Below are 26,287 nucleotides of genomic sequence, written 5' to 3'. Positions count from 1 at the left end.
CATATGGGATGCTGCCACTGCAGGCGGTGGCTTTACCTGCTATACCACAGCACCAACCCCTTCTATCTCTTTTTGACTGTGTATTTTCTGTTATACATTCACTATCCATTGTTTCATCATTTTTTCATTTTCTACAGTAATATATTTGTTCGGTGTTAGACTATTTTTCTGTGTTGTTTATGTGTAAAGTCAAGTGTTCCGTGACTTTCCAAAGTGGTTCCCCTGTAGGGGACTGGGATGCTCCATAGTAGCCTTAGTAGCTTCACTGCTGAGGGTTTCTTCCTCTATTATTAGCACATGATGGACAGACAGGTCAGTGATGGACAGATGATAGACAGATAGGAACCCAGAGTGACAGGTAGAGGTAATAGAAAGAGAGAAAAGTAGATGCGTGTAGAGGTAGGTAGCCTAGTCACGTCGCTGTCAGGGTTCTGTCTCCTCTCAACTGCCCCCTTGCCTCCCACTGTTCAAAGCCTCATGGCCCTTTACCTTCTGACTCACTCTCTCAATCCAAATTCTCTTCATGGAAGGATTTTTCACAGGGAAGAAGTTTTGTCCGCTATTTTGGAGTTGTTTGAGTGCTTAAGCCACTCCAAAACCTTCTGATCTCTCCAGGGTCCCTTAGTGGGTAGCTGACATCTTGTTATTCTACTGACTCAGAAACTGAAGACTAGAACCTTCTCTTTTTCACTGCTATTCTCACCATATTCACTGGCTGAGAGCTCCGCCAGGGTGAGACGCTCTCTTCCTGAGTGTTTGGAGGCCATTTCTGTATCATCAGAACTCCTGTTCTCTCCCCTTCCACTGCCTCTGCACAGCTGCTAGACTCATGCTTGCCCTGGATGGGTCCTGGGTAGGTGGGCCAAGGCTCACCCGTGTCCTGGGACTCATGGGAGTGTTATCTCAGTTGCTTTTCAGGGGCATGGGGCATGTTCCCCGCTGTTTAGCTTGTTCTTAGGAAAGGATTTGAGAAATCCAAAAATTTTGCATTCTGAACTTGCTCTGACCTGAAGTTGAGATGGGCATGTTTTTAAATCATGACCCTACCAACCACGACAGCACAGTCATGCATTTTGCCTTAAGTCTAAGATGACACCGGCGTCCAGTTTGTTAGATTCCCTAGAGACACTGCTTTGAAGTAAAATCAGCGTCTAGCTCAGCCTTGCCCACATTCTGATACTGTGTCCATTTTTTTTCACTGTCGCTCGTCATATTCACTGTCCTTCATTAGCTGGCCTCCATTACAGTCTGTACGTGTGTACTCTGAACAGTGTCTTCAGTCACTGAGTCCTTTCCCCTACAATCAGAGTTCACTTAAGAACTATCTTCACACTCAACTTGCTTTTTTCCCTCCCAGGCGGGTTTCCCATTGGTCTTTGTATTTCAGGGACCTAAGGACGCCTCCGTTAGTGCACAGAGGATTTGCTAGATGGAAAACAGTTTCCTCAAGCTACTCCACCTTGAGTCTGCAGCACGTTCTGTTCAGATGAGAACTGGTGTATTTGAGCTTGTTCCTCTCACAGGCTTGGAGCCCACATAGTTCTCTGATGAAATACGGCAAAGCTACCGTATTTCCTTGAAATTTTGTACAGTCCCCCAACTCTTAGAACAGGTTAGAACACCCCTCCCTTTCCTCTAAAGAAAATAAATTCAGTGGGAGGTGGGATCGGGTGGAGAGCGTGTTCTCTAGTCTCCATGATCTACTGCTGGGCTCCTCACTTGACTCTGTCCATTTTAACTCAGTCAACATTTGAATATTCCATGGGTACAATTTTTGTGCTAAGTAGAAAAGATAAATAAGATGTTATTCTCCAAGGGGCATTGGAGTTAGAGGTAGGTTAGAATTCTGACTCAGGTGTTCATTAGTGCCCTGATACTCAATTTCCATATCTAAATGCAATAATTTCTTCATGATACCCCATCACAAAAATTTTATATGTACTGTATTATATATAATTGACATGTTTTATGCACTTATACTTCTATACACACTTACATGTATATATTTTTATCTATAATTTTTGTAACAGTTGTATCACATGGGTATCATAAATATATATACATATATGTAGATGTATGTTTGTTCCTTTTAGATGTTATGAACTATTTGTAATTTAACAACATTTTTTCTTTTCCTTTCCCACTCACACAAAATGGCTATGATACAGCCTATTGGTTTTCTTGATGAAATGAATTAAAATATATTGTTTTAAAACACTATTCCTTTTTTTCCCATTTGTGAAATACATTGAGATGATCATCAGGGTTCTTGATTTGCGATCATAGACTCCTAAGGGGTACAGGGAGATTGAGAATCTTCTGAAATTGCATGTAGATAGGTTATGTCTGCAATTTATGCATTTTTGGAAGTAGGCAATTCATTGCTATCACCAGACTTTTAACTGTTTTGAAAAACAGAAAAAAAATCAGGAATGATAAGAGTGTTATAAAACCACAGCCGGCACTCAATATAAGTTGTATGCCTATGGAGATTAAATTCTCTCTATGTAATTTCCCTTTTACAATGCTTGGCACAGAGCCAGAAAGAGTAAAGAACTTCAAAAAAAATAACAGTAATAATAACATTCTTTTCTCTACTAGAAGGAGCGGGTTTAAAAACTAGAACTGAAAAATAAGAGGAGGTAGGTCGGAGAGCAGTATAAGCCCAGGATGCAAAAGAAACACTCACACAGAGGAAGAGAGGGGAAAGAAAGATTGGAAGAGAAATAGAAATGGAAATTAGAAGCAGAGAGAGGGGAAGGAAGGAGGGAGGGAAGGAAGGAGAAAAGAAAGGGAGGGAGGGAGGAAGAGAGATGTTTGTTGGATGGTGCTGGTTGTCTCAGTCCTTTTTGCCCCGCCCCCATCCCCTCACCCTCACCCCACAATAACCTCTCAAGGCTAACCTCACCAGAGATCCAAGAGAAAAGGAAATTTTGCAGACTGAATAAAGGTGCACATAATCTCAATTTTAGCTTAATTTGACTGCAGTGCCTTTGGCAAAGTCACAATTTTTCCATCTTTGTTTTCTTTATCTGCAACATTTAGATAATGTTAGCTAAATTCCAAAAATTCATTTTAAGGTGATCCAATCTGAGGGATATAGTTTTCTATAGAAATTGTCACTAACGGTTCATTAAAACACACTTAAGGTATAATAGAAGAAAAGGGAACCGACCTCTCCCCTATTAGCAGGAATCTTAGTAAACTGGAGCAGAGCATCTCCTTTCCTCCCTCACACCCTAGAGAGCCCTGCCTCCCAGCTCACCCGAGGTGCCTAAGGTGGGGAAAGTCTGCACATCAAAGATAAGAGGCAGCAACACCTCAAGAGGCCATTTGAATACAAGAAGCAAAATGATTTAAATTTCCCCATGCTCTTTCCCTCCTTCAGTTCTTTCCTGCTCTACATGTGTCCTTCTTACCTCATTTTATATTGCCATAAACATTCGTATGCAGGTGTTTGTGGGACATAAGTTTTCACTTCATGTGTCCATATTTGAGTATGCACAATTGCTGGATCATATGCAAACAGTATTTTTGTAAGGAAACAAACTCTTCCAAAGTGGCTGTGCTATTTGCATTTTGACAATGAGTGAGTTTCTTTATTCTTTTTCCTTTATTCTCCTCAGACTTGATCATTTCAATTGACTTATATTCAACTTCTTTCTTCTGCTTGTGCAATTCTGCTACTGAACTCCCCTAGATTTTTTTAAATATTTAACTGTACTTTTTAAAAAAATTGTTAAGCCAAATTTGTTTGGTTCATTTTTATAGTTTCTATCTCTTTAATGACATTCTCATTTTATCTACATATTATTTTCCTGGTTTCCTTTTGTTCTTTGTTCATGTTTTCCTTTAGCTCTTGAGCATATTTAAGATGGTTGTTTTCAAGTCACTACTGGGGCAGGCGTTTGGCACAGTGGATAAATCACTGCTTTGGACACCTGCATGTCACATCAGAGCGCCCAGTTTGAATCCCACCTACTTTGATTCACATCCAGCTTCCTGTTAATGCACACCTGGGAGGTACAAATGTAGGCGACTGTAACTGGGTCCCTGCCATTCACACAAGAGACCCAGATGAAGTTCCAGGATCCTGGCTTTGGCCTGGCCCAGCCTTGGCTTTTGTAAACATTTGGGGAATGATCCAGCAGACAGAAGATCTCCCTGTGTCTGCCTTTCATTCTCCCTCTGTCTTTCTACCTCTTAAGTAAAATGAAAATAAATAAAAGTTTTAAAAAAACAAAAACAATACAGTCACTGTGTGGTAATGCAATGTCTGGTCTTCCTTGGGAACAGTTTCTATAAATTTATTTTGTTCCTTTAAGTGGGCCACATTTTCTTGTTTCTTTGTATGCCTTGTGATTTGGGGGGTGGGAAGGAAACTGAACATCAGACTCTCATAATGTTGTAACTGGAAAGCAGGTTTTCCCCCCTTTCCTGGAATTTTTTATTTTCTGGTTGTTGAAGGATGTGGCAATCCGTTTATTTAATGCCTTTCACAAACTATTATTGTAAAGACTCCATTCCTTGTCGCTGTAGTCACTGAAGTGGCTTTTCCTTAATTTGTGTTCAGCTAACGGTGTGGGGAATGTTAAGACCCCCAAAATCATCTGATCTGGCCTTGCCAAAGTAACTGAAATCGGAAAAGACCCCCTAAAATTTACACTGAAATGTGGCCCTAGGTTCCATAGAAATGCTATCCGGGGTGCCACATGCGCTACCAGAATTTAGGGTGCCTTACGATTTCACCACGGGCTTATTACTAAATCCCCGATATTAATAAGCCCAAGAGGGTTCTTGCCTAATATTTAGAGAAGAATTCTAAATACCGGCACAGATAAACGAGGCAGCATGGTACATTTTAAGCTTTTAGTGCAAGACCTATCTAGGAAAGTGAAGGCTTTAGTTCAGGTAGGAGAGAGGGGAAAGTCTGGGAGCTGGAGTAGCGTCCATACCACTTGGAGAGCAGGCCAATGCCACGTGTAGCAAGCACCTCGAGCTGCTGTCCACCACCTACCACCGGCAGCACCGCAGAGGCCGAGAGAGGTTTTGCGACATTCCCTGCCTTTTTATATATTTTCCACAGGGGAGTGGCTTGTGGCCAGGTGGGCACTCAGGTATGGTCAGATAGAGCCTGATGTCACATGGGGCATGGTGGGGTATCAGGTAGACTGTAGGGTCATAAAGAGGCATGGCGAAGGTATCAGGCGTGAAGTCACAAAGGGGCGTGGCGAAGGCATGGTCTTCCAGCTCACAAATCTGATCAATTTTAACCTGTATGCCTGCCTACTTCATTACCACAGGCAGGACTCAAAGTTCAATCTACAGAAAGCTAATTCTTAATTTGATAAGTTTGTATGGACCAAGATGATTTTATAAATATCTAGTTGCCCTTGGCAGAAAATAAGGTTCCCCACCCCTGAATTTTGACAAAAAGTTTCTTGAATTCCAGGAATTCTCCCAGTCTTAACAAGCTGGCTCTGAGCCAGAGCCTCCTTCAAGTCTTAGCTGGATGTGCAGTGTGCCGAGGGATCAGCCCCGGGTGAAAGTTTAGGGCTTCCTTGGGTGTTTTTAGACAATGTGTCATGCTCTGGGCAGGTGCAAGACTTTCTGAATTCCCCTGCACATGCGGTTGCTTTTGAGTGTTCCACTTTGCTAAAGGAACCCTTTCCAGCTTTGGCCTTAGGCCCCCTTCTGTATGTCTCAACTGTTACCTTTGCGCCCAGGTTCTGAAGGATGTTGATTCGTTTGCAGTATTTTCCAGCTTTTCCAGAGGAAGTTCTGACCTGGGCAAAACAGAAAGGAGCACCTCTCATCAGGCCTAGGGCAACCAGGGTCGCAGTCTTCTTGGGCTGCTGCAACACAGCACCACAGGCTGAGTGCCTTCAAAAGCAAGCATTTATTATTCATAGTCCAGGAGGCTGAAAACTCCAAGACCAAGGTTCTGGTTGATCCAGTTTCTGATGAGGGCTCTCACCCTGGCTTGCAGATGGCCACCTGCTCCCTGGGCCCGCACAAGATGGAGGGACACAGGGTAGAACCCTGGGGTCTCTTCCTCTTCTTTTTTTCTTTTTATTAAAGATTTGTTTGTTTATTTGAAAGACAGAGTTACAGAGACAGGTAGAGACAGAGAGAGAGGTCTTCCATCCGCTGGTTCACTCCCCAGATGGCCGCAACGGCCAGGGCTGCGCTGATCCGAAGCCAGAAGCCAGGAGCCAGGAGCCAGGAGCCAGGAGCCAGGAGCCAGGAGCTAGGAGCCAGGAGCTTCTTCCAGGTCTCTCACGTGCATGCAGGGGCCCAAGGGCTTGGACCATCTTCTACTGCTATCCCATGCCATAGCAGAGAGCAGCCGGAACTAAAACTGGCACCCATATGGGATGCCTGCACTTCAGGCCAGGGCTTTAACCTGCTGCACCACAGCGCTGGCCCCTCTCTTCCTCTTCTTAAAGGGTACCAGCTCTATCTGACAGGCTCTTCCCTATGCCCACACTTAGCCTTCTGAGCTGCTCATGGGCCCCATCTCTAAATGTGGTCGCGTTGGAGAATACGGCTTCAGCATATGAATTTGGTGGGGGAGAGGGAGCATCTCTAGACTGGTTAGAACAGACATACACAATAATTTGCAAACACGGTTTGTTTTGCTCCTTCCTGGGTCTAGGGAAACAGTTCCAAGCTGCTAGTGCTTGCAGACTGCTACCATTTTTAAAACAGCTGCCTCTCTGGGGCCACCTTAAGATGATGGACGTTTGAAAGCTTCCCCATGCAGGAGGGTGTGTAGGGGGAGGATGAGTAAAATCACCAAGCCCATTGTTTTGGAGTGTCTTTTTTTTTTTTTTTTTTTTTTTTTTTATTGAGGGCTGTGTTGATTGCTGCAGGCTTTGGAGTGTTTTCCATAGTTCTCACAAATCAGTGCTAGGAGTTTCTGTTTGTTTTGCATTGTTTCTGTGGGAGGACAAGAGCTTAGAGCTTCTTACTCTGCCATCTTGCTCTCTTTACTCAAAAGATTATACTATTTGTATATAATATTTGCATAAATTCACATGCCTTATGTTATTCCTTCAGACAAAAGCTTTCAAACACACTTTTGTACTTCATATAAATGAGGAGAACTTTTTATCTCTCTTAAATGAAGTGATCAAATGTATTTTAAAGATGGGAAAAATTGTACACGCCAGCTAATTTAACAACAGCAACAAAGCCCGTGTAATGTAACGCAATATAAGAATATAGGGTAGGAATTCAGGGAACTCAAGAACAGTCAGGCCATCTGTAGGACCATGGCCAGGGGAAATCTGTGAGGATCCAGAAAACTGTTCTCTCTTTCTCTTGCGCTGGAGGAGCTCCATAGCCCAGGGTCAACCATACTTCTCAGCCTACTGTGTTACTCTCTCTATCCCTGCAGAGCAACTTCCCCTTATTTGAGGGTTACATGATCGGGTTACAACTCATGTTTTAGTCCCGTTTGTGTTCAACAGGGAATAAGAACTCTTTGTCCTAATTCCACATTCCCAGCAGAGAGGACCTGGTGGACTGTGATTGCTTTACAGACCTAGCCCTATGCATTCAGCTACGGTCAGGGAGGAAGAAAGGTCCTTCCACACAAACATGGCTCTGGGGACTCAACCAGTATATGGCCATTAGAGAAAAAGGATGAGAAAAGAGTGCCGAAAACCCTACAAAGTGTCTACCAAGGTCCCTACTTAGAGTTAGAGGGAAGGGAGGGATTGTGGGCGGGAGGGAGGGTAGTGTAGGAAGTATCACTATGTTCCTAAATATGTATATAGGAAATACATGAAATTTGCACATCTTAAATAAAATTTAATAAAGAAATACAACTTAAAAGAAAAGAGGAAAATTATGCAGCTAAAATTTGTAAGTCAGTTAGTTAGTTCATTACAATAATAGAAGCAGAAAATACACTTATAAATAATTTACCCCTTTGGGATTTCAAACTAAAGCAAACTTCACCCATTCCATTTATAACAAATATTTTCTACTTTTTGGTGAGCCACAAGGGAAGACAATTAAGAAATATTCTGATGCTGTTGCAGGGAATCAGAGGCACCCAGGGAACCTAACCTCTTAAATTGAGACCGTTTCCTGAGATGACACCAGTTTCTTAGTGCACACGTAGCAGTGCCTGCTCTCAAGCTAATATGTTGTGAGTCATGCTGAGTCCTCTTCCCTCGAGGTTAAAAGTATTTCCTAGACTTTTTAAATTTTTTTTTTGTCCTTATCTCCTCTTCTGCTCTGGCCTCCATCTTTACCCCATTCCTGTGTCAGTCATTTCAGAAAACCACCCAGCCTTTCCAAGAGTCTCAGAATCTTGGTGGATTTTGTGGAGCTGTAGCTGTAGGGCATGAAGACTGGACAATGAGGTCTGAGGGCAGGAAAACACACTGTCACCAGAAGGCTGTCCCTCAGCCCATTCCCCTGCCTTCTGTTTCTCGTGTACTTCCCCATTTCATATTGGAAATGTTGTGCATGAAGCTTTGTCCTCTTTCCCCCTAGAATCCTTCCTTTTCCTATCTGGAGACATCTATAACTACAAATAATCTGATGTCTAGTTAAGCCAATAGTTTGGGGTCACAGTGGAATAGCAGAAAGCAAGAAACAACAAGAACACAACCAAACCAGGGAGTTTGCATAGTTCCCTCACTACACAATTGGGATTGAATCTTGCACTAAGCTTCGTCTTTCTCACTTACCTCTTAGCTTACTTATGCCAATTTGTGTATTGTCAATAATTGCAGAATCTCTACCTCCGGTGTTCCAGTGTATAAAGCCTTCCCCTGTGTGGCCCACGTCTGTACTTTGGAAGAGAAAGACGTATATTCTATCATTCATTTTCTTGCTGTTCAGTGCAATTTTGTTCTAGGATAAACTCTGAGACCAAATTATTGGTTAGATATAAGTTTATTACTAAGAATGTTTAAGTACCACTGTTACTATAAAGAGGGCAGATACTCTGCCACAGTCACAAATTAATTCATGAAAAGAAAAAGGAGCCAGTCATAATTACATACGCTTTTTAAAGTGCAATAAATTTTCAACAGGCTATTAAAATGGGATCTGACATTTAATAAGCTACCGTTCTGTTATACTCTTAAATCCAAACTGCTTGCTATGAATAATGCCACTATTTTTAAAAGGTACACAGTAAAATCACTAAATAAACTGCCAGCTCTTGAAGGAAAAGTCTTAGTATTTTCAGATGAAAATTTTAATGCACAATTGTTTAAAAATAAAATAAGTAGATGTCATTAGCCTAATTTAACACTCATTAATGCTTTGGAGTTACTGTCACATACTAGGACACTTAAAAATGTTCATGAAAAAAAGGAATTAAATGATAAGTTTATTGTCTGGGCTGGCACTGTGACATAGTAAGCTAAGCCTGCACCTGCAGCGCTGACATCCTATAGGGGTACTAGTTTTGTGTCCTGCCTGTTCCTCTTCTGATAGAGCTCTCTACTTATGGCTTGGGAAAGCAGTGGAAAATGGAAAGCACTTGGGCCCCTGCATCCACATGGAAGACCCGGAAGAAGCTCCTGGGTTCTGGCTTCAGATCAGCCTACTTCTGGCCCTTGCAGCCACTTAGGGAGTGAACCAGCAGATGAAAGACCTTTCTCTCTGTCTCTCCCTCTCTCTTTCTGTTACTCTGCCTCTCAAATAAATAAGTAAATCTTTTTTAAAGGAAAGATAAGTTTACTGTGATATAAAATCTTGAAAGTCCATAACTATAAGGTTTTCAGAAAGTTTAGGGAAAATGAGCATGATGAAAAATCTATGCATGGGTCTCAATTTTTTTGCACGAAAATAAACTTTGAATTTTTTTACATGAAGGTTTCAAAGTTTCCTGGTATATATAATCTCATGACTTCTTTTTGAAGCACACTGGGATTATTGTCCCCAGTTAATGCAGAAGGAAACTGAGATTTAGTTAGGTGACCAGCCATAAATCATTCAGTTCATCAGTGGTAAAACTGGGAGCAGAATCCAAGTGTGTGTGTGTGGTTTTTTTTTTTTTTTTTTAAGATTTTATTTATTTATTTGAGAAGTAGAGTTATAAACAGTGAGAGGAAGAGGTCTTCCATCTGCTGGCTCATTACCAAATGGCACAATAGCCAGAGCTGCAGCGATCTGAATTCAGGAGCCAGGATTCTTCAGGGTCTTCCACACAGGTGCAGGGGCCCAAGCGCCTGGGCCATCTTCTACTGCTTTCCCAGGTCATAGCAGAGAGCCATGGATCGGAAGAGGAGCTTTCCCAGGCCATAGCAGAGAGCTATGGATCAGAAGAGGAGCAACTAGGACACAAACCAGCATCCGTATGGGATGCCAGCACTGCAGGTGGTGGCTTTACCTGCTACACCACAGTGCCGGCCCCTGTCTCCAGATTTAGTGGTTTATAATCCTTTACATTTTTATCTCACAGTTTCTGTGGACCAGGAATTCAGGAGCAGCTTAGTTGTGTGGTTCTGTGTCAGAGTCTCTTGAGGCTAGAGTCAATATGTTGATGGGGGTAGGGGAGTATTGTGGTACAACAGGTTAAGCTGCACTCATGGGCTTACATTACTCAGCTTCTGTTCCAGCTTCCTCCTAGTGCACCAGGGAAGGCAGCAGCAGATGGCCCAAATACTTGGTCGTCTGTCACTCACAGTGGGAGACCAGGATGGAGTTCCTGGTTCTTGGCTTCAGTCTGGTCCAGACCTGGCTGTTGCAAACATTTGTGTGCAGTGTGAACCAAAGGATGGAAGGATAGATCTCTCTCTCTCTCTCTCTCTCTTCCCCACCCCCCTGCCTTTCAAGTGAATAAATAAATCTTTAAAAAAGAAAATAAAAACATGCTGACCAAAGATTTATGCAGCCATTAGAGGGCTTGACTGGGACTAAAGGGTCTCCTCCTCCTTGGCTGTGGGCTGGAAACCTCACCGACTCACGCAGGCCTCTCCATAGTACGACTATGACACGAAAGCTACCATCCAGTCAGGAATCCCGGAAAGAGAACAAGAAGCAAGCTGGTGTGTTCGGTAAACTCCCCTAGAAGTCACACTACGTTATTTCCACTGCATCCTCTTCATTAGAATAAGTCACTAAATTCAGCTTAAGCTAAGGGGGAGCAAGTGCTACCCTTTAAGAAGAGGCACCGCCAGTGCCGCGGCTCACTAGGCTAATCCTCTGCCTTGCAGCGCCGGCACACCGGGTTCTAGTCCCGGTCGGGGCGCCGGATTCTGTCCTGGTTGCCCCTCTTCCAGGCCAGCTCTCTGCTGTGGCCAGGGAGTGCAGTGGAGGATGGCCCAGGTCCTTGGGCCCTGCACCCCATGGGAGACCAGGATAAGTACCTGGCTCCTGCCATCGGATCAGCGTGGTGCGCCGGCCGCAGCGCGTGGGCCGCAGCGGCCATTGGAGGGTGAACCAACGGCAAAGGAAGACCTTTCTCTCTGTCTGTCTCTCTCTCACTGTCCACTCTGCCTGTCAAAAAAAAAAAAAAAAAAAAAAAAAAAGAGGCAACAAAGCATTTGTGGGTATGTTTTATAAATCACCATACAGGTAAATATAAATTAATTTACAAAAGTTAGCTTAATTATTATGAAATCAGTTGTTAACCTATTTGTGAGAATAATGTACTTACAGGGAAACAGTCTGTTACAGATGAGAATGTTGTATTGCTATTGTTTTGAATTTTTTGTCTGTTTTCATCTCACCCTACGAAAACATTTTCTATGGAGAGTTAAATAAATGACAGGACCTATCTTTTGTAGCAATTGGTATCACAAAATTCAAATGACAAAACCTTTTTTTAGAAGGGACTAATTTTTCTCATGCAACAATCCAGAAATGCACAGTGCAGAGCTGAAAAGCCAGCCACCCAACACAACCATGAACCCAGGCACCTCCGGCTTCCTATGCTATCAACCTTGTGTGTGGCTCCTGTAACTATGGTTAAAATAAGAAGGTACTTCAAAAAAATTCTTAGTTCTATTTTCTAAGTTTATTTTGGCACCAAATCAATTTGAAACACATGCATACTCTTCAAAATTTACTAGAAAATATATATTATAAAAAAAACTACACAAGGATTTCATAAAATAAATTTATCTTTTAAACCCAAGAATTTTTTTCCAAGAACTTTTTGAAGCACCCTCAAATAGCTGCTCCACCTTCAGTATCATGTCTGTTCCAGGAAACAAAAAAGACGGGGACAGGCAGAATGGCTAAGGTGACATTGCTTCTATAATACTTTCCTTGAGTTCCTTTTCAAGACAATGATTTCATTTCATTGATGGGTCACTTGGCCAGCCGTAACTCAAACTGGAGAAGTGAAAAGTTTTAACAGGACACATTCTCATCCCAAAAATAAATTAAAAAAAAAAATCAGGCTTTCTCTCCAGTAAGAAAGAAAGGATATTGGTTTAGACAACTAGCAATGTTTACCTCTCCACTCCCAGGAAGTCTGACACTCTTTATTAAAACACTAGACACCAGACACAGTAAAACTGTCCAAAGCTTACCTGAGTTTCAAATGTGTTCCAAATGGGATATTGTGGTCAGTTTTGAGTCTCATATAGAAAATGTATTTTTCAATCTTTTGTCTAGTTGATAACATTGAAGAATTGGTTCATAAAAATGTCAAATATGTCCAAGGAGATAATTATGCAGCTGGGCAAGGGTGTATATATATATAGCAATTCACTAAAGAGTTATTTACAATAGAAACATTTGGAAACACCCACAAATGTCAATCAGTAGAATACTGGTCAGATAAATGATGGTACATCCGCTTAACAGATACTATTCTATCTTTTTAAAAAAAGATTTATTTATTTGAATGGCAGAGTTTCAGAGAGTGAGGGAGATTCTTCATCCTCTGACTGGTTCACTCCCCAAATGGCTGCAGAGGCAAGGACTTGGCCAGGTCTAAGCCAGGAGCCAGGAGCTTCATCCGGGTCTCCCACATGGATGGCAGGTGCCCAAACATTTGGGCCAGCTTCCACTGCTTTCCCAGGTACATTAGCAGGAAGCTGGATGGGAAGTGGAGCAGCCAGGACTCAAGCCAGTGCTCATATGAGATGCCAGTATTGTAGGTGGCAGCCTAACCTGCTGTACCATCAAGCTGACTCTCGCTATGCTATTTTTCAAAATGATGTTGTGACACATTGTACAGGGAGAAAAGAACTGTGTTTCCAAATTATATAAATGTTGTATTTATATGTCTTTATGTATTTTTCATTCCAGAGGTCTGGAAGAAGGTAACACAAAATTTTAAAAATGATCATGTCTAGATTATGGGGTTTGGACAAATAATAATTTCCCTGCATTTTTGCTTAAACCCTTTGATTTTATTTGGAAGAGCATGTACTGTTTTCATACAATAGCTATTTAAAAATACACACCACAAAGTGTGTGTATGAGGTGGGGGTAATTTAACACAGTCTTGTTCTTATCAGTATTTCTTTTTGCCAGCCATTTTCCTAAATATGGCCGTGGCTGAGCTTACCCTGGGAAGGGTTTCTTATCTTTGCTCACTGGGTTATTCCTCCTTCATTACAACTTTCCATGCAATAAAAATGAGATAAAAAGTCCTGAGTTTTACTTTCTACTTGGAACACTGTGCCCTCTCTATGCCTCTCCTTGCCTTGTCTCACCATGTGGAAGGATGCTGTGGAAAGCTCTGGAAGGGGGTGTGGCTAGGCAGCAGCCACAGCAGCTGAGGGGGATGGAGAGGTAAGGGAAGAAAGAACGAGGCTGACCTGACATCAGAATACCTGTGCCTCCAGCGTGGGCCTATCAGTGGACCTTGCTGGCCTCTGTTTTCTCATCTGAAAAATGGGACATTTGGAGGAGAATCACTAGATAGGCTTTACATTTTAAAACCACTTTGGAGTCTGTTGAGGGCACATCTGGGTAAACTATGCCCGAGCTGAACCTCACCAAATGAAAGGAAAAATTACAACCGTAATAGCTAACGTACGTTGTACAGTGTTCCAGGTCTGTTGTTAAGTAACTCGCCAGCGGCACAAACAGGTGGAGGATCCAAGATTCCAGCCTGCTCTGACGTGAACGTGGCTTCTTCTCCCTGAAACTGATGTCGAAATTTCACTCTTAGTACACGCGCAGGTGTGACCAGGTGCAGCCTCCACGGGGTGACTGGGCTCTGCCCTTCCCAGTGGACTGATCACCTTTGAACGATGGTGGATTAACGTGCTTGCGGGGAGTGAGTGTGCTACACCACCCCGCTTGGCTAGGGCTCCTGTCTTGTGGCGCCCTGTGCTGCCTCTGGACTAGAAAAGATAACCATCACCAGGGCCGGCCCTTTGACCTTGGACCAGAATCCACAGCCAAAATGTCTTTGTAATTCTCGACGTCCGGGCTCCGAGCGCCAGAACGCAGGCCGGGAGACCGACGGTGCGGCTTCTGAGCCCACATTCCCCCACAGCGGTGCCCTGCGCACTAAGCAGGAAGTTTATAGGAAGCGGGAGCCGGGCTCCCACCTCCTCCCTGAGGGGGCTGGCCCCTAACTCTACCCCAGAGAAGGTTCCCGATCCCAGCCCTGGGGCCGGCCCCCTAACTCTACCCCAGAGAAGGTTCCGATCCCAGCCCTGGGGTCGGCCCCCTAACTCTACCCCAGAGAAGGTTCCCGATCCCCAGCCCTGGGGCCGGCCCCCTAACTCTACCCCAGAGAAGGTTCCCGATCCCCAGCCCTGGGGCCGGCCCCCTAACTCTACCCCAGAGAAGGTTCCCGATCCCAGCCTTGGGGCCGGCCCCCTAACTCTTCCCCAGAGAAGGTTCCGATCCCAGCCCTGGGGTCGGCCCCCTAACTCCACCCCAGAGAAGGTTCCCGATCCCAGCCCTGGGGCCGGCCCCCTAACTCTACCCCAGAGAAGGTTCCCGATCCCCAGCCCTGGGGCCGGCCCCCTAACTCTACCCCAGAGAAGGTTCCCGATCCCCAGCCCTGGGGCCGGCCCCCTAACTCTACCCCAGAGAAGGTTCCGATCCCAGCCCTGGGGTCGGCCCCCTAACTCTACCCCAGAGAAGGTTCCGATCCCAGCCCTGGGGTCGGCCCCCTAACTCTACCCCAGAGAAGGTTCCCGATCCCAGCCCTGGGGTCGGCCCCCTAACTCTACCCCAGAGAAGGTTCCGGATCCCAGCCCTGGGGTCGGCCCCCTAACTCTACCCCAGAGAAGGTTCCCGATCCCAGCCCTGGGGTCGGCCCCCTAACTCTACCCCAGAGAAGGTTCCCGATCCCAGCCCTGGGGTCGGCCCCCTAACTCTACCCCAGAGAAGGTTCCCGATCCCCAGCCCAGTGCCCAGGAAAGCGGCGATGACACCGCCCGACAGAACCGCGGGGCCCGCGTGTGCCGGCCGCTCGCGCTGCGGCGTCGCCCGGTTCCCACATCTGGCTGTCCAGGGCCCGTCTGCGCGCCTCAGCGGCCACGCCGCCTCTCGCTGAGGCACAGCGCGGGAGCAGGAACAGGGTTAAGGGCCGGCGAAGCCCGAGAGCGTCTGCCCTTCCTCAGAGGTCGCCAGGGCATCCCCAGTCTCAGTCCCCGCCGCGAGGCCAGCTCACGACCCCGCACCACAGCACACTCAGAGACGTGGACGCCGGCAACACCGGAGCCCCAAGGGGCCCACAACCCAACCCACAGCTCCCGAAAGCCCCGACTTCCCAGACCCCTTCGCAGAGGGCGGAGCGCGCGCTCGGCGGCCAATCCCCGCCTGCGCACGTCGCCGGCGCCCCGCCTCGCCCTGCCCCCTCCCGCCCCGCCCTTCCCCGGGGCTGGTGCGGCGGCCGCGACGTCAGCGCTAGGAGACCCCTGGGTGGCGGCTGCGCCGTAGGCGGGCCGCGGCCTGGACGCGCTGCGGGGAGGGGCGGAGCGAGCGGGCGGGAGCGCGCGCCGGGCCCGCCTCGGCCCCCGCCGCCGCCGCGCCGCCGCCGCCGCCGGCGGGACTGATCTGGGCGGCAGCGGGCGGCCCCGGCTAGCGGCCACGAGCCACTTGTGCGGCTGCCCAGCGGAGCGGAGGGCGCGGGTCCCGTGCCGTCCCCCTCTCCGCCCCCCGGGAGGGGCGCGAGGGAGCTGCGGCTGATGTCAGGTACGGCCGGCGGAGGCGCCCTCAGGCTGCGGGTGCGAGGGCTGGGCTCCCCTCGCCTTCCCCGGCTCGGGGTGCGTGTGTGTGTCGGGGCGGTGGGGAGCGTCGCGGGTGGGACCGAAGCCCGGGCGCGGCCAAACAGGTGTCTCGGGGTCGCGGCCGCGGCCGGGGGTCGCCGGGCTCCTGAGGGAGGCGCGGGGCACTTCCTGCTCCCGGTGCCTCGGCGGCTCGCCCCGGGGGCGACGGGGAGCCTCTCCCGCGCCGGGCGCTTCCTCCCGGCCCCCGCGAGTCCGCGTCGGGCCGCCTAGCGGTCCTGCCCCGCGGGCCGCGGACGCCCCGCCCCCGGGCCCCGAGCGTCCGGCGGACGCGGGCTCAGGTGCGGAGCCCTCCGGCCGGAGCCGCCGCGCCGCCGCCCTCCACAAGTGCCTGGAGCGCGCTCGGGCGCGTGGGGATCGTCGGGTGTGCCAGCCGCGGAGGTGTGCCTGTAAGTTTCCCCGCCGCTGACCCGGTGAGCGGGGCAGGTGTGTCCCGGGGGCCCTTCTGCGGGGAGGTGAGAGGGAATTTTATTATTATTATTATTATTATTATTATTATTATTATTTTGCCTCTCCCTTTCCCCCAGCAAAGTGTGATGGGTTTCGCAGCGGATGGAAGTTGTGCGCACAGCTTTGAGTCTCCATAAATGTGTGTTTTAATGATGACTTTAATTTAGGGATGGGGATTCTTAATACACCCGTTTATTCTGTATACTCCCCCCAGTCATTGAAAACAACTTCAGCGACAAAAAAACAAGAACACGCGTTCTGGAAAAAGTTGATGAGATGTGTAACCTTGCTCTCCGAGTAATTGGTGGATGTCACAGTATTTCCTTTTAAGAGTACACTCTTACGCCGGCGGTGCACTGATTGCGTTCTGAGTTTAAAAGATAGATATGAAGTTAGGACGTTAATGTGTCAATGAATAATTAGGCCAGTGTGTGAGGGACAGGAATATATTGATTTATGACAGTTGGCCATGGGACACAGTTAGCTCTGTCCAGATGCCCGGAAGAAGTGTCGTCCGTAATTTCAAGTTGTTTAATTCTGGTGTGAGTTTGGAAGGTGGCAATGGGAGTTTGTGGAAGGTGTTTAGGTGACAGCTTGGCACACTCTTATCAGATAAATGTGTAAGGAGCCTTAGGCACGGGAGGGCTGTGTGTTCTAAGCATTGTATGTAGTAAACGAGACTTATTTTCTGCCAGCCTTGGTATATGTTGATGTACAATTTAAGTGAATATAAAGTTTCAAGTTACCAAACAGTTAACTCTTTTCACCATATGTTAAGTAAAACAGTGATTTAGTAAGGAAGCTATGACTCACTGAGAGTTCTTCATAGGGAAAGAAAATGATTTTTCAGTACTAGTGGGGAACAATTAAATGCCTCTTACAGTTTGTCCAGAATTTGTGCTTCTGTGTCATTTAAAAATATTCTGTGGTTATTAGTCATTAAGGTTTTTGTTTTATTGTTTATTTATATGAAATATAAATTTGTTTGTTTATTTCTATGAAAGGCAGAGCCACAGAGAGAGAGAGTGATGTCTTCCAGCTGCAGGCTCACTCTCCAGATCGCTGCAACAGTGACAGGACAGGGAAGGCTAGACCCGGCCGAGGCCGGGACCCGGAACTCTGTTCAGGTCTCCCACGTGGGTGGCGGGGGCTAAGTGCTCGGCCTGACTGGTGCTTTCCCAGGCACATAGCAGGAAGCCGGGACTCCCAATAGGCAGGCACTTCAACACCAGATGCCAGTATCCAAAGCAGTGGCCTAACCTGCCCTATCACAATGCCAGTCGCCATTAAAGTTTTTCAGAATTAGGCTTTTTAATATTTTACTATTTATATTTTTAAGTAAAGTCACCATCCAGAAATTCTTAGTTTTTAATCATAAACTTACATAGAAGTACGTGTAATGAATTAAATGTTTGCCTAATCATAGAAATACAAAAGTGTATCACTGGGTATATGCTATATACTATTTGTATGTTCATTTTTATAAAAAATAAAATTGCATTATGAGTATAGTTTAGCTTTATAAACCATGGTAAGTAGAGTTTTTGTGGTAAAATCATTGGAATTTTTGTGACAATGCAGTTATAAGTCAACTTTAAATAGAAAATAAATAGCTTCATGCTGCAATTCAGTTCAGATACGCCTAAAAGCTGAAGCTTCTGAATACAACTGTCTTTTTTTTCAAAACACACTTGAAACGCTAGTGTACATCTTACCGCAAGGTTGAAAGAAAGGAATGACACTTTTTTTTACCCAAAATTAGTGGGATTAAGGTCATTCTTTAAAAAAAAGTAAAAAAAAAATGTCCTGTGAAGGGAGAAATTAGCATTTTATCTTAGTCTTGTCCAGTGTGTACTTACCTTTTTATTTTGCACCTAATTCAAGTGTCTAGAGGGAAAACACACCAGAATCTGTAAAGTATGAAGTTAAGAAGTATATCTTGGAGGAAAAAAATATGTATAAATAAGGTGGTATTTATGATGTAAAGAAGCCTATAAGAAAGTAGAAGAAAACAAAATGAATAAATCATCTGGCACCTATAGTAAGAGCTGCTTTGCGCATTTAAGGGACACATCGATTTGTTTTTTTGTTTGTTTGTTTGTTTTTGTTTTTGACAGATAGAGTTAGACAGTGAGAGAGAGAGACAGAGAGAAAGGTCTTCCTTCCATTGGTTCACTCCCCAAATGACCGCTACAATCCGAAGCCAGGAACCAGGTGCTTCTTCCTGGTCTCCCATGCGGGTGCAGGGCCCAAGCACTTGGGCCATCCTCCACTGCCCTCCAGGGCCACAGCAGAGAGCTGGACTGGAAGAGGAGCATCCAGGACTAGAACCTGCGCCCATATAGGATGCCGCCCCCGCCTTGGCGCCGGCCCCATGGGGCACATTGATTTGGAAACAGATCTGATTAGTTAACAATGAGAGCTATATGCCCATATTTGTATTAAATGGCGTTTAAACTTGTAGAAGTTGGATAATTTGAAATTATACAGCTTGATGTAGTCTTTTGCATTCTTCATTCTTGTTTTCTTAAGTGCTGTTAATAAAATTCTACAAACTGGGCAGTTTAAAACAACAGGACTTTGTGTCAGTTCTGGAGGCTGGATGTCTGGAAGCATGAGGTTGAGCAGGCCCAGCTCTCAAGGTTCTGGTGGAGAATGTGTTCCGTGCCTCCTAGTTTCAGGTGTCACTGCCTGGCATTCCTCCTTATCCCTTGCCTTGCAGCTGTGTCACTTCATTCCCTGCCTCTCTTGTCTCATGGAGAATTCTCTGTGTGGCTGTCTTCTTAGGGTGCTTTCTGTTTATAAGGACATCTGTCATTTTGAATTAAGGTTCACCCTGATGACCTTGGCTTAACCTGATTATGTCTGTAGATAGTCTATTTTCAAATAAGGTTATATGCATCAGGTACTGGGGTTAGGACTTCAACATGGGGGGTACCATGTAGCCCACAGAGGCAGGCCTTTGGTGCAGTGGTTTAAATGCCACATCTCATATTGGAGTGTTTGGCTCCAGTCATAGCTCCTCCACTTTACCCCAACTTCCTGCTAATGCACACCCTGGGAGCCAGTAGGTGATGGCTGGAGTACTTGGGTCCGTGCCATCCATGTGGTTGAGTTCCAGGCTCCTTCAGCCTGGCCTCGCCCTGGCTTTTGGGGGCATTTGGAGAGTGAACCAGCAGATGGAAGATTCTCTCTCTCTCTCTGTCTCTTTCTCTCTGTCTGTCTTGCTGCTTTCAAATGGAAAATAAAATTTAAAAACCTCACAATGTAACCCATAACAACTATATAATTTATCTTTTGCAGTGTTCAGTAAGTGTAGTGTGTAGCACCATGTGACAGACTGAATTAGAGGATACAGTGGGAACAAAGGAAATACTGGTATCCACTTACATATGCCAGTGCCCATTGTGTGCCCTGTCTTAGCGATAAAACAGTGAATAGACAAAAATCCTGGCCTCATCAAGCCTATGGTTTGAAATACTGGTATCAAAATGTGGTCTCTGGATCCACAGCATCACTGTCATTTGGGAATGTATTACAAGTGCCAATTTTCAGACTCTGTCCCGATCTCTTGATTAGGAAGCTGTTGTAACTATCCTTCCAAGTAATTCTGAGGCATTTTCAGGTTGGAGAACCACTGAAGAAGATGGAAAAGACAGTACACAAGATTAATAAATAAGTGATATTAGATGGTAATAGGTGCTGTGGGTATGGAAAGGGTGACCAGGGAAGACCCTTTGAGAGGTAAATGAACTGAAATAGGGAGTGATCCCTGTGACTGTCTGGGTTGTGTTCCCAGCAGGGAACAGAAAGTGTGTTTAAGGCATAGCAGGGAGTCCTGCATTAAAATATAGTGTGGGAAACAGGTTGCATTTCCATTTGATGAAGTTGCTGCCATTTGTCCCTTTTTGACCTACAAAACCAGCAGATGCTGGAAGAGACCAGAAAGAAAGGGATGGAGTAGTTTGATGGTTGCTTGAAGGTCATTTTAAGGTTTTGGCTTTCTGAGTGAGGTTAGGAAGACAATGGAGGGTTTTGAGCAAATGAATAACAAGATCTGATTTCAGTTTTAAAGGGATCATTCTAGCCACTGGTGAAAACGGACTGAGGGTAGAGGAAGAAGGAAGTTGTAGTAGTTCAAAAATAAATAAATAGGGGATGGCTCAGACCAAGGTGCTATTAGTGGAGAGGTGAGAAAAGGTATAGTCTAAAATATGCAGAGTATAGGGAAAGCTAAGCTTTTTACTCCTACTGTAGTTAGCTCACTCAGTTGGCCTCCTGAAAATCAACTAGTTGTACAAGTAGTCTTTATATATTCTTTTTTTTTTTTTTTTAAGATTTACTGATTTATTTCAAAGGCAGAATTAGCACTCACGCCCAAGATTTTCCATCCACTGGTTCACTGCCCAAATGGCTTCAATGGCCAGAGCTGGGCTGATCTGAAGCCAGGAGCTAGGGGCCGAAGGACTTGAGCCATCTTCCTCTGTTTTCCCAGGCATCATTAGCAGAGAGCTGGATAGGAAGTAGAACAGCTGGGACTCGAATCGCAATGCCACAGTGCCGGCCCTTATATATGCTTGTTGAGATGGTTTATGTACAAAAGAGAAACTTAAGTTTAGCAAGTTGGCGGAGTGATTCCTGACTGGGGCTGATTCTCTCCGCAGGACACATTTAGCAGTCTCGAAATATTCTTGCACATCATAATGAGGGAGACTGCTACTGGCATCTGGTAAGTAGAGGCCAGCAGCGCTGCTGATAAACGTCTTAAAGTGAACAGGACAGCTCAGAAAACAGAATTTTCCAGCTCGCGATATCAGTGGTTGCCAAGGTTAAGAGATTTGAGGAGGCTGAGGGAAGTGGAGGGAAGAGACAGCAGCCATGGACAAGCTGACTGGGTCAGTGTGCTGAAGCAACTGTTGCTAGTGCAGGATTGCTGAAGCGTGAATTAGAAGGTATGGAGTAGTAGAAGGTGAGGCTGTTTCTGTGAATCCTATTTTCTTTATCCATTTTTATATTGGGTCGATCATTTGTCTTTTTATTTATAGCAGTTTTTAGTATTTTTATACACTCATTTTATGTAGAAACATACCTTTGGCCAACAGTATCATTGCCAGAATTTTATCCGAAGAATAAATTTAGTTTTTATAGTAGTCTTAGCTTCTGAGTTTTTGGAAAATCTCAGTTCGTGATAACAAAAATACAAAAAGATGTTTTCCAGTTTTTGTTTCATTTTAAAAACATTAAAATCTTAGAAACATTTGGAGATGTTACAAGTTAAACATCTCTGAATTTGAAATCCAGAGTCTGAAATGCTCCCAAATCTGAAACATTTGAGCACTGACATGATGCTTCAAGTGGAAAATTCCATACCTGACCTCATGATGACAGGTTGCAGTCAGAATGCAGGTGCACTAGAAATACTGAATAAAGTTACCTTCAACCTGTGTGTGTAGGAAATGTGAACGGGGAGTGGGCATGCGACACAGTGGGTTAGAAGCCTGCATCTCGTATTGGAGTACCAGGTTCAGGTCCCAGCTCCTTTGCTTCTGATCTAGCTTCCTACTGCTGCCTGCATTCCCTAGAAGGCAGCAGATTATGGCTGAGTACTTGGTTCCCTGCCACCAACACGGGAGACCTGGATTGAGTTCTGGGCTCCTGGGTTTAGCCTGACCCAACTCTGGCTGTTGCAGCCATTTAGGAGGTGAAGTAGCAATGGAATATTGGAAAATCTCTATGTACCTTTCAAAAAAATGAAAAATTAGTAATTGAAAATTTTAAAAAAGATAAATGAATTTTGTGTTTAGACTTAAGTCCCATCCCCAAGATAGCTCATTTTTTGCATGTGGATATTCCATTCTGTCTGTCCACTTGTTGAACACTTGTTTTGCTTCCATTTTTTAGCTACTGTGAATACAACTGCTATGAATGTGGTTGTATAAATATCTCTTTGAGACCCTGCTTTCAAGTTTGAGGGTATACCCCCAGAAGTAGAATTGCTGGATCATATGGTAATTTTATTTTTAATTTTTTGAGAAATTGCCGTACTGTTTTTCACAGTAGCTGAAACATTTTACATTCCCACTAACACTGCACAAGGGTTCCAGTTTTTCTAAATCCTCTCTAACACTTTATTTTCTGATTTTTGATGGTGGCCATCATAGTGGGTACGTGGTGGCATCTCATTGTAGTTTTAATTTGTATTTTTAATGAGCAGTGGTATTGAACATGTTTGCTTATGCTATTGGTCATTTCACATCTTCTTTGGAGAAATATTTATTGAAGTCCTTTGCCCATTTTTGAATCAGTTGATGTTTTGTTGAATTTTAGGAATTCTCTGTATATTTTGGATACTAATACTTTATCACATACTCACAGATAGTTATGTAATAATACTTGCAGATTTCAGTACCTCACTTTCAATAATGAATAGTTAGAAGGAAATAGAGGATCTGAATAGCACAATAAATCAACTAAACCTAACAGACAAATGCAGAACATTCTACCCACTAAGTGTTGTACATATGCTTCTCAAGTACACAAAGAACATTTCCCAGGATAAACTAAGTTAGTCTTCAAAGTCTGAATAGATTTCAAAGGATAGGCTACAAAGTGTCTTCTCTGATCACAACATGATGAAGTTAGAAATCAGTAACAGTAGGAAAACTGGAAAATACAGAAATTTGTGAAAATTAAACAACCAGAATTGGCCTTGTGGCATAGAAGGCTGAACCTCTGCCTGCAGTACGTTTCAAGTCCTGACTGCTCCACTTCTGATCCAGCTCCCTGCTAATGCACCTGGGAAAAACAGCAGAGGATGGCCCAAGTGTTTGAGGCCCCTGCACCCATGTGGGAGATCCAGATGGGGCTCTTGGTTCCTGTCTTTGGCCTGACACGTCCCCAGCTACTGCAACCATTTGGAGATGAACCAGTGGATTGAAGATTGGTCTCTGTCTCTCTCTCTCCCTCCCTCCCCCCCTCTTTCCTTTCAGTAACTCTGCCTTTGAAATAAATAAATAAATTTTAAAGAAAGAAAAAGAAAAATAGAAGGCAGTATTCTAGACTGATATACAGTTTTTTTTTTTTAAAAGAAAATTAACCAATGGATCAAAGGACAAATTAGAAAGTCCTTAGAAACAAATGAAAGCATATGTAGGTGGATATTTTTCCATTCGACCAATATCTGCCTTTTGAATAGAGAGGTTATTCCATTTACATTTAATGTAATTACTAATAAGGAAGCCCTTCTGTCATTTTGCTATTTGCTTTCTGTGTTCTCTAACTGTTTTCTTCCCACTTCCTGCCTTAAGGTCTCATTTCCTTCTCTATAGCTATTTTCTTTCATTATCAGGGCATCACATTTAATATTTTTCAGTTATAATATTCTTGAATGTTACTATGCAGATATTATATTTTGCCTTCTGGGAGCTTATCCTATAAACAAGAAAATACACCAATAAGTATTTCCTTATTCCCTAGTACAGTACAGATGGTCCCCAGTTGCCTCTGACTTTGATAGAAAGCTTAATAGGAGTTTGATAGAAAGTCACGGAGCATCTGGACTTAACAGTGGTTCACTTCTATGTTTTTTTGACTTTGCAGTGGTGTGTTGGGAGTATTAAATGTGCTTTTCTGACTTAGGATTGGGAGGGAATTCCAATGTACGAGGAAGAGCATCTGTATTTGACATGTGAAAAAGTACTCAACCAACAGCACAGGAACACCTTCCTTCGAAAAGATTCCCAAAAACTTGCAGTCAAATTTAAAATCAAGGGTATAAATCTCAAACTGTGATTGCATTTTTAAAAAAATACCAATATTCCCACCAATACCAAGTTCAGAAGATCAAAATGTGAGAATGGCTTACTAGTGTGCTATGAGTCCACAGATACTTTTTGCTTCTGTGATATCCAAAGTTAGTGATACGTTGCACCACTTTATTATATCAAAATGAAGACGGGGGAGAGTAGAAAGTGACATACAGATTTCATTTCACATGTACTGCATAGTAGCCAACACTCAGACTGGATTTCCATGCCTGGTTACAGCTTACGCTAAGAAATTGAATGTAAATCGAATGAAACATAAAAACATGCTCCCTTATTTCTGTGAGACGTGGAAGTTGAAGTTTCCAAAGAATTCTCAAGTTTCCATTCTGTTTAATTTCATGATCCTCAAGCTAGCAGTCACCATTCAGTATTTTTGGATGGGAAATTTTGGGGTCATATTAATGAAATTATTTCCAGTTGTGGTCCAGAGAAACCTAGGTCTCTGTGAGACCATTGTAGGTTCATAAAGTCAGAACTACTCATACTAATATCAAGATGTCATTTGATTTTTTTCACTCATTATCTCACAAGTATACTGTCAGGTTTTCTAGAAACTACATGATATGTGATATCCAACAGATTGAATGCAGGAAGAGATATAGAATTCCAGATCCAGCTGTTTTCTGTTAAGCCAAACATTAAGATTTGAAAAACCTAAAGCAGTGACACTCCTTTGATTTCTTTTTTAAGATTACTTATTTGGAAGACAGAGTTACATAAAGGCAGAGAGAGGGAAAGAGAGAGGTCTCCATCTGGTTCACTCCCCAGATGGCCACAACAGAGGAGCTGCGCCGTTCTGAAGCCAGGAGCTTCTTCCAAGTTTCCCATGCAGATGCAGGGGCCCAAGAACTTGCTTTCTCAGTCCATAGCAGAGAGCTGGATCAGAAGTGGAGCAGCTGGGACTTGAAGCGGCGTCCATATAGGATGCTGACGCTGCAATAGGCAGCTTTACCTCTGCCACATCACTGGCCCCAATCCTTTAATTTTTTTTTTAAAGATTTTGTTTATTTGAGAGGTAGAGTTACAGACAGTAAGAAGAAGAGACAGAGAGAAAGGTCTTCCTTCTGTTGGTTCACTCCCCAAATGGCTGGAGCTGTGCCGATCCGAAGCCAGGAGCCAGGAGCTAGGAGCTTCTTCCCGGTCTTCCCATGCAGGTGTAGGGGCCCAAGCACTTGGGCCATCTTCTGCTGCTTTCCCAGGCCATAGCAGAGAGCTGGATTGGAAGAGAAGCAGCCAGGACTAGAACAGGTGCCCATATGGGATGCGGAGGATTAACCTACGGCACCATGGCACCACCCCCCCCCCCTTTTTTTTTTTAAGATTTTATTTATTTGAGAAGTAGAGTTGCAGACAGTGAGAAGAAGAGACGGAGAGAAAGGTAATTTTTAAAGTATAGTTAGTTCCCATAAAACGGGTTGTAGAAATGGGTGATGGTCAATCATTCCAATTTTATGAATAAACAGAGTGTCCTTGATTTACAGTGGTTCAACCTAGGATTTTTTTTTTTTTACTTCATCCTAGTATGAAAGGGATACACATTCAGTAGAAACTGTGCTTCAGACTTTGAAGTTTACTAGCTCCTGGGCTGGTGCTGTGTGGTAGGTTGCTGTCCTGTTATGCTGGTAGCAGCAGTGAGCCACAGCTCCCAGTAAGCCAGGTGATCATGAGAGTAAACTAGTCCTCAGCGATTTACTTTGTGGCTAAGCTGTGATGTTTGGTAGATACTTAAAATGCATTTTTTAGCTTATATTTTCAGTTCACAGTGGGATTGTTGGGAAAACTCTGTCATGATTGAGGAGCTTCTGAGGTTTAAGCACAGAGGTATTT

The 26,287-nt window shown here is 44.5% G+C and overlaps 1 protein-coding gene and 1 long non-coding RNA gene across 18 annotated transcripts in view; one reads left to right on the top strand and one right to left on the bottom strand.

The window, feature by feature from the left end:
• LOC149121825 (uncharacterized) overlaps window positions 1-15,677 on the bottom strand; it is a 28,219-nt gene extending 12,542 nt beyond the window's left edge. For 2 of the 14 annotated variants that reach the window (XR_016222736.1, XR_016222737.1), the window contains exons 1-4: window positions 13,973-15,677; window positions 13,752-13,820; window positions 10,572-10,714; window positions 8,709-8,812 (exon numbers count right to left, since the gene is read on the bottom strand). This is a non-coding gene — a long non-coding RNA (uncharacterized LOC149121825). Of the gene's footprint in view, window positions 1-5,714; window positions 5,787-8,708; window positions 8,813-10,571; window positions 10,715-13,751; window positions 13,821-13,972 lie in introns of all 14 variants that reach the window. The other 12 variants (XR_016222739.1, XR_016222740.1, XR_016222732.1 and 9 more) reach the window with 9 other exon arrangements.
• Window positions 15,678-15,885: 208 nt separating this feature from the next.
• C1GALT1 (core 1 synthase, glycoprotein-N-acetylgalactosamine 3-beta-galactosyltransferase 1) overlaps window positions 15,886-26,287 on the top strand; it is a 43,150-nt gene continuing 32,748 nt past the window's right edge. The window contains exon 1 of one of the 4 annotated variants that reach the window (XM_051852948.3): window positions 15,886-16,092. In XM_051852948.3, coding sequence (XP_051708908.1) covers window positions 16,086-16,092 — 7 coding nt within the window. In that variant the 5' untranslated portion in view covers window positions 15,886-16,085. Of the gene's footprint in view, window positions 16,164-16,429; window positions 16,640-26,287 lie in introns of those variants that run through there. The other 3 variants (XM_051852950.3, XM_008261701.5, XM_008261702.5) reach the window with 3 other exon arrangements.

This window comes from Oryctolagus cuniculus, chromosome 16 (genome assembly GCF_051225735.1).
Source record: "Oryctolagus cuniculus isolate XC-2025 breed Fujian yellow rabbit chromosome 16, ASM5122573v1, whole genome shotgun sequence".
NCBI lineage: Eukaryota > Metazoa > Chordata > Mammalia > Lagomorpha > Leporidae > Oryctolagus > Oryctolagus cuniculus.
The sequence above is the reverse complement of the archived record's forward strand: the minus strand, read 5'-3'. Positions and strand labels throughout refer to the sequence as shown.